The 6,914-nt window shown below is 48.1% G+C and overlaps 1 protein-coding gene across 1 annotated transcript; it reads right to left on the bottom strand.

The window, feature by feature from the left end:
* Positions 1–433: 433 nt before the first annotated feature.
* Positions 434–2,495, bottom strand: LOC123167834 (zinc transporter 10-like). The gene is made up of 2 exons (XM_044585694.1): positions 2,357–2,495; positions 434–2,239 (listed from the first exon to the last, which is right to left on the bottom strand). Exons 1-2 carry the CDS (start codon positions 2,400–2,402, stop codon positions 1,566–1,568), a joined length of 720 nt encoding a protein of 239 aa, XP_044441629.1. The 5' UTR covers positions 2,403–2,495; the 3' UTR covers positions 434–1,565.
* Positions 2,496–6,914: the final 4,419 nt, after the last annotated feature.

Below are 6,914 nucleotides of genomic sequence, written 5' to 3'. Positions count from 1 at the left end.
CCAAATTTATATGAGCCTGTGGAACATAACTCACAAACACAGAAAGTGTATTTTTTTAAGGGAAATGCAAAGAAAGTTAATATAATTGTGTACTAAACCAAACACTACCATGTTTGTTTTTGTGGGGTACTACTTTCTTGACCAGGCTACAACAAACTAATCACCTCCTACAGTCTGTAGTTGGCCAAAGAATGAAAATTATGTAATTACTTTTATTTGACCCTGTCAAATTAAAGATATGACTATCACATGAATGTGGCCCTTATGATGCGATGAGTCTGGCGGATGCTCCGCGGGGAGGGTGGCTTAAGGCTGCAGCTTATTCATGCAAAGTATGTGCAGGGCCGCCCTCTTCTTGCATGTGAGTGCAGGGAGGGATCTCAATCTTGGAGATCCATTCAATAGATCATGAATGAGATTCATTTAGGGCTCTCTATCTCTACTGGCAATGGTGATGTGACCCTCTTCTGACTTGATCCGTGGGTCGGCGGGTCTCCGCTATGTACGGAGTTCCCATTATTGTTTGCTATCTCCTCGGATCCGATGTTGTTGGTTTCCTCTGTTGCTCACAATTGCCAGTAGAATGTGTTGTCTCGGCTAGCATTTGGACCCAAGGGGACCATTGAGTGGGCCAACTTGCGGGCAGCGATCTGTCAGCACTCCTGGAACTATTCAGATGTTGTATCTTGGTGTTTGACACCCTCAAGGTTCTTTTCTGTTGGCTTGGCGTATCATGCCTTATGTCGGTGGCCGTATCGCCTGGACCTTTCCTTTGTTGAAAGCACCCTTACCATTGAGATCAAGATCTTCACCTTGCAGTTGCTGCGGGATCGCATCCCATCACGGACAGAGGTGACCAAGCGGAACAAACCTAGGGATGGTCTTTGCCCCCTCTTTTGTTGTCCCAGAGAGGGTACACCACATCTTCTTCTCGTGTCCGGCGACGTGGTTTATGTGGTGCTTTTCTGGTGAGGCTCTGGGGCCGACTTGAAGGCCCTGGACCTGGTTGGGTTTCTCCAATACCGGGCCAAGAAAATTGGGAGGAGACGCCTCTTCTAATTTGTGTTCGCGACGTTGGCGTCGATCCTTTTGGATGACGCGCAACAAGATGATTATTGATCGCGTTTTTCTTCTACGGCCTCTGACTCTATTCAAATTCATGGCCGTTTAGCAGTGTTGGCAACCGCTATCTAGACCGAGGGATAGCGACCGGCTTGGCAGCATGATGGACGCGATGATTGTCGCCGTATGCCGCCTTGCCTCACCTCAGAGTTCCCGAGGCGCCGGCCACTTGGCGGCCTTTTTACTTCTTTCTTTGCATTCCCCTTGGGTGTGTTTGTGTTGACGCCCAGCAGACATTATTATTTTCTTTGGTACACTTGAACTTGTTGTATGAACTGCATGATTGATATATCTATAAAGCTCGGTGAAAGCCTGCTTTGAGAGAGTTTGTTCTTGCACACATACTTAAGCAACTAATTAATTAAGCGAGAGTGATATAGTGTTTTGAGTTCGTTAATTACGATTATGCTTGCTTGGTAAGCTATCCCAAAAAACAGCATCGATTATGCTTGAGCTTGACAGGAGGGGCAAGGCAACCACTGTGTTCGTACCTGTGAAACCACCACTTGACGAGCTTGGGACGGGCCCTCCTCGTTCTCGTGGCCATGGCCGTTGCGCACCACTCCTTCGTAGACGTGCGCATGGCTGTGCCCAAGGGTGGCCTCACACTTCTGGCCCCCTGTAGTCCTCCCGTCCTGCAGCAATGGCGACCCCGTCTCATCTTGGGCGCTCGTTGTGGCGGAGGCGGCACCGGCCTTATCGCGCTGCTTACGCTCGTAAAACTGTGTGCCGATGAAGTCGACCACGAGTGTGACGAGGCTGGCGAGCATGGCGACAGAGCCCGCGAAGGGGAACTGCTGCCACGGGGACGAGTCCGGGAGGCACGGGTCCAAGAATTTCTCCTCCGCGTCGTGCATCATGTGCACGTACCCCGTGCCCAGGACCACCCCCGCCGCGAACGCCTTGGCGAGCACGAACGCCCACCCGCCCTCACCGGCTCGAACCGCGCCACGCCACCTGTGGCCGACGAGCGGGATGGCGACGCCGGCGGCGCTCGAGACAAGGATAGCGGCGACGGCGACCATCTTGAGCTGCAGCGCGGCCGCCTCGTTGCGGCAGACATCGCTGCCGCCATCCCCCGTCGCCTCCGCGTCGCAGCTCACCGCGGAAACCGAATCTGCCACCCATCATCATCACATATATCAAGCGGTGCCGCCGCGTCATAGTCATGCTACCAAGAACCATCGAGCGGTGCCGCCGTAACTAATTAGTAACATGATATGTACGTACATACCTGCGAACCGTTGTAGGTAGGTTAAGAGGGCGACGTACTGCTCCATTTCCTTGTCTCTCGACGAACGCCGGCCTACAATGCGGTCGTACGTCTAGCTCTTGTCCGCAGAACAATAGGATGCGAGTTGAGAGTTGAGACACAGGGCAGAGTTTACACGCACGCATGAACACATGGTATCCACTACATCAGCGCGGCGCATGTTGTCATCCCGCCGCGTCCGCGCCTGGTGGGCCGTCGGGGGGTGGGTCCACATGCTGGGTGACGGCATAAAAAACATGTTTGTGGATTTCAGGACGCGGAGGTACGATGTCGACACAATGACGATGTCTGGACGCGAAGGTACTATGTCGACACAGTTGGGCGCTGATTGGATCGTCGTTTCTCAGCGCTAAACCCCTGTAAAATATACACTCCTGCCTCCGTCGTTTTCTTTTCCAGATGAAAATCATGCGTGGCCAGTGATTTACACCTGTAAATTATATACGGGTGTAAAATTATACACCGATTCCAAGCGGGGCGTTGTTGTGTTTGCTTTCACTTTTCGTGCACAATCTAGAACCCAATGTGTCAACCATAAGGTTTCATCATAAAATAATATGTCAATGATAAGTCTCATGATTCGACTTTGATGGTAAGGGACTGCTACGAAAGATCATCTCCTAAGCAAGCTGCAAGCAGGGCTAATTTTAACAACCGATGCAGTAACAATGAAAACCACTCCCTATTTCGCGAGGTTGTACGAGCAAGTGCGTCAAGCAAAATATGCCATTCTCGCGGAACGTCGATCCCAACAGAAGATAATGAGGGCTGAGAACGTTGACCACGAGGACATGTGTAAATGATGGAAGACTAACACATCCACTCCTTGTGGAGCCGACGAAGCTTCACTCCAGGATCAAGGCAACCCCGAAGACGTCGACACACTGCAATTGGGTGGTACTATCTGAGTTCCCCGCCAACGCCCCAAGAGGGTAACAATGCAAAGTGTCGTCACCGCCAAGCACGAAACAACTGTCTAGGTTTTCACGGAACCCGCAACGATGCCACATGGGTAAGCGACACCTGCGTGCATAACTGTCTTATGTGCCAAAGCACAGAGTTTTCACTTAGATGCTCACCAATGCCACCATAGGCACTCAGACCCATGGTTTTCACTTTCAGTGAGATTTCGGTGAAATTCACTGAATTTCAGTAGGCACTGAAATATTACGTTTCAGCCAAAATATTTCAGCAATTTCAGTACAACACAAGAATTCAAATATTTTTCAAAATAGTTTTCAAAATTTTCAAATTTGTAATTAAATTCAAGTGAATATTTCAGTCATTTGGCTGAAATGAAAACTGAGATCACTGAAATTCACTGAATTTCGGCCATTTCGGTTGGTGCTGAAATTTTTCTGAAACTGAAATTGAAAACCATGCTCAGACCAACCACGTAGCCGGACCACAAGGGTCGATGCCTCAGAATCAAAGTCGGACTCACCACCACCATGATAGAAAAATAGCACCCCAGAACAAGGCACCAAGAAATGGACAACATCATAGCAGAACCGCCGTGAACCATGCATCCCCGATGTCGGTCCACGCGCAGGGAGACCTACCTTGGTCGGGGCATGGATCAAAGAGGCAATCTAGCATCATCGCCGAGGTAGCCCTAGAAGACGGGCCGTCACACCAGTGGGCTCCCACGGGCCGGATCCGGTCGATCCCTAGAGGTCCTCCACAACCTAACCCTAGATTCCCCCATCACCGTACACCGGACACCCGGCACGCCACCACAGCCGCTGCCGGCCATGACCTAGCTCGTGCACTCCCTGCCCCGCATCGGTGCGGACATCGCCTCCCGCTGCCCAAAGAAGATGTCACGCCACATATAAAGAAAGAGAACAAAGCAATAAATAGGAATTTTACCGACATTTGGTGCCTGAACATGGGTATATCATCTTTCCTTCTTTTATCTACTATGTTCTAGATCCACCAATAACCCGATGTGACTTTTTTAATGTTTTTTTTTGCTTTTCACAACTGCTCTTTCCGCATTCTCGGATATCTGGTGGCAAACAGTTGCCCCTCTCCTTCTAGAAATTTGTTCTAGTATAGCTACTAGGATCCAACGAAAAATCCTTCAACAACTGGCGCCGACCTTGGGGACGTCACAATATCGTATTGGACCTGGTCAACATCATGATCATCAACCGGTGCCCTGTTTCTCTCAACGAGAAGGAGTTTTCGACGTATGATCCAAACTGTCCGTTTTATCATGACGAGACTTATATCGACATTTGTGGCTCTAGCAATGGCGGATACTAAACAGTTTAAGGATCCATCCAACAAGTTCTTTCTAGTCCGATTACCTTCCCTTATCCAGAATATATCGGGCCTATAGCATGGATGTGTCTCAACCAAGCATTGTACCATGGTTCCGGCTATCTGGAGGTGGATTCACCCCAAAATTACTCACCCGGTCTGAGGCTCTCATGCCAGTATGACTTCTCAATCAAAATCCTTCCATGTCGGGGAATTCAACTCATGTCTCCGATGTGAAAACTTCGGTCAGAGTTGAAACCATCACCATTTTGGACGTTTTCTTAGGAATGTGATTTTTGCAAAGACATTGTGAAGTCAAAACATAGACTCATGTCTTGCATCATCGAATCTGACCTGAATAACCTGCCAACAAAGTGAGATAAAAGCGGACCATCATATGTGGCATCTGTCTCCTTCTCGTAGGCATCAAGGGTAGGCGGGGTGCTCGGACATTCCGAAGAAACCTTTAAACGGACGATCTTCATATATTCAGTGCCCCAACCGACAAACTAACTTCATTTTCATTGTTTTCCATAGACACACCATGATTATTTATTAGTAGAAATATGCGTATCCGAAAAGGAAAGAAAATATTTGATAGACGAAGTACCTGGCGTGAAGTCCAACTTGCGCTCAGCCTGACAACACATAGCCTTCAACATGGAGTGTTTGTCAGTCGAAGAAGAACCCATCAGCGGAGACGGGGTGGCGAATACTACGTCGAAAGGGCGTAGCCGGCCCTACAGACATTTTTTTGAAAGAGGGATTACCGCCGGCGTCTGCATTTGAATGATGCATGCAGCCATATTATTAAGCAAAAGGTCCCACAAAAATTTTGTGATACAGTAGTCGCTCCCAAAAGATTCAAAGTAAAATGATAAATATAGTTGCCACAACCGGCGAGAATAGAACAAGATAACTAAACACCTAGTTTATTATTGAACCGCCATTCAAATTGGTTGTAAGTATCCTGTGCTACCATCTCCCACCGGTTGTTCCCAATAGCCATATGCTTCTTGGCTTCCTCATGAGAGGAACGACCGCGTACGGATCCAAGCAGTGGCTCTGGATATAACCTGCAAAAAAATTACAAAAGATTCTCTATTAAAAATCATATCATTTTTGCAGACATAGAAGCCCTCGGCGTGTCCTGCTGGACTTTCTGTGAAGGCTTCAACGATGTCAGTGGAGCCGCAGCTGCAACAGTAGTCGATGAAAGCACAGTCGGAGCACTAGAGGTGGGGGGTTGTGGTCGGAAGCGCCGGCGATGGCGCCGGAATCCACAGCCCATTGTGCATAGGCCTACCGAACGAAGCACAAGGTGAGCCGTAGCAGCAGCAGGCAACGCAGGCTGGAGCCTTGGCTGCAGCGAAGCCGGTGGCCTCCACCACGCCAGCGGCTGCTGGACCAGCCACCCGAAAAATACATATCGTTATTACGTACCACCTCCGTTTCTAAATATAAATCTTTTTACAGATTTCAATGCAGACTACATACTGATGTATATAGATGTACTTTACAGTATGGATTTACTCATTTTACTTCTTATATAGTCTGTAGTGAAATCTCTAGAAAGACTTATATTTAGGAACAGAGGGAGTAATTGCATAGCTCTAATTTAGATGCTACTCTTTCTCATATTTGTACCATCCAGATATTTTTACATAGTTTATCATGGATGGGCGTGCCATCATGGTCGAGTTACTGCCTACGGTTGGCACCTAGCTATTTTTGTTGCTCTTGTGAGTGATTTAAAAGTTTCAATGTCAACTCCTTAGCTGTGTCTGTGCGCAAGCTTATCCGTGCTCTCTAGTTAGCTCGGCCATATAAACTTCCTTTTATACTTGCCGCCATACATCTTGCTTTGATAAATAACTAACACAAGCATGCACATAACACTACATAATGTGCACATCGAAACATAACTGTTGACCTTGCAACAAGGGCCTGCCTCTTATTTCAAATACAACCTGGCGTTGACATTCAAATGCAAGGGCCTGCCTCTTCTTTCAAATACAACCTGGCGTTGACATTCAAATGCAAGGGCCTACCTCTTCATTCAAATACAAGCTAGCGTTGACTTCTCAAATACAAGGGCGCCTTTGTAGTTGGCTACTCTTTCTAAATTCGGTTAAGCCGCTTAGCAGCAAGGTAATCAAACTGTCCGTAATCGCTTGCCCTGCAGCAACTTCTCTTCTCGCTCCCTTCCTGAAATCTCGATCTGGTGATGATCTTGTCTTCCATTGTAGCC

Source organism: Triticum aestivum, chromosome 7D (assembly GCF_018294505.1).
Source record: "Triticum aestivum cultivar Chinese Spring chromosome 7D, IWGSC CS RefSeq v2.1, whole genome shotgun sequence".
NCBI classification, from domain to species: domain Eukaryota; kingdom Viridiplantae; phylum Streptophyta; class Magnoliopsida; order Poales; family Poaceae; genus Triticum; species Triticum aestivum.
The sequence above is the reverse complement of the archived record's forward strand: the minus strand, read 5'-3'. Positions and strand labels throughout refer to the sequence as shown.

What these genes read in the sequence shown, in the direction of transcription:
- LOC123167834 (XM_044585694.1), bottom strand. Translation starts at nt 2,402, where the DNA reads ATGGAGCAGTACGTCGCCCTCTTAACCTACCTACAACGGTTCGCAG. An exon ending in CTACCTACAACGGTTCGCAG is followed by an intron (nt 2,240 to 2,356) that starts GTATGTACGTAC and finishes GATGGGTGGCAG; the next exon opens with ATTCGGTTTCCGCGGTGAGC.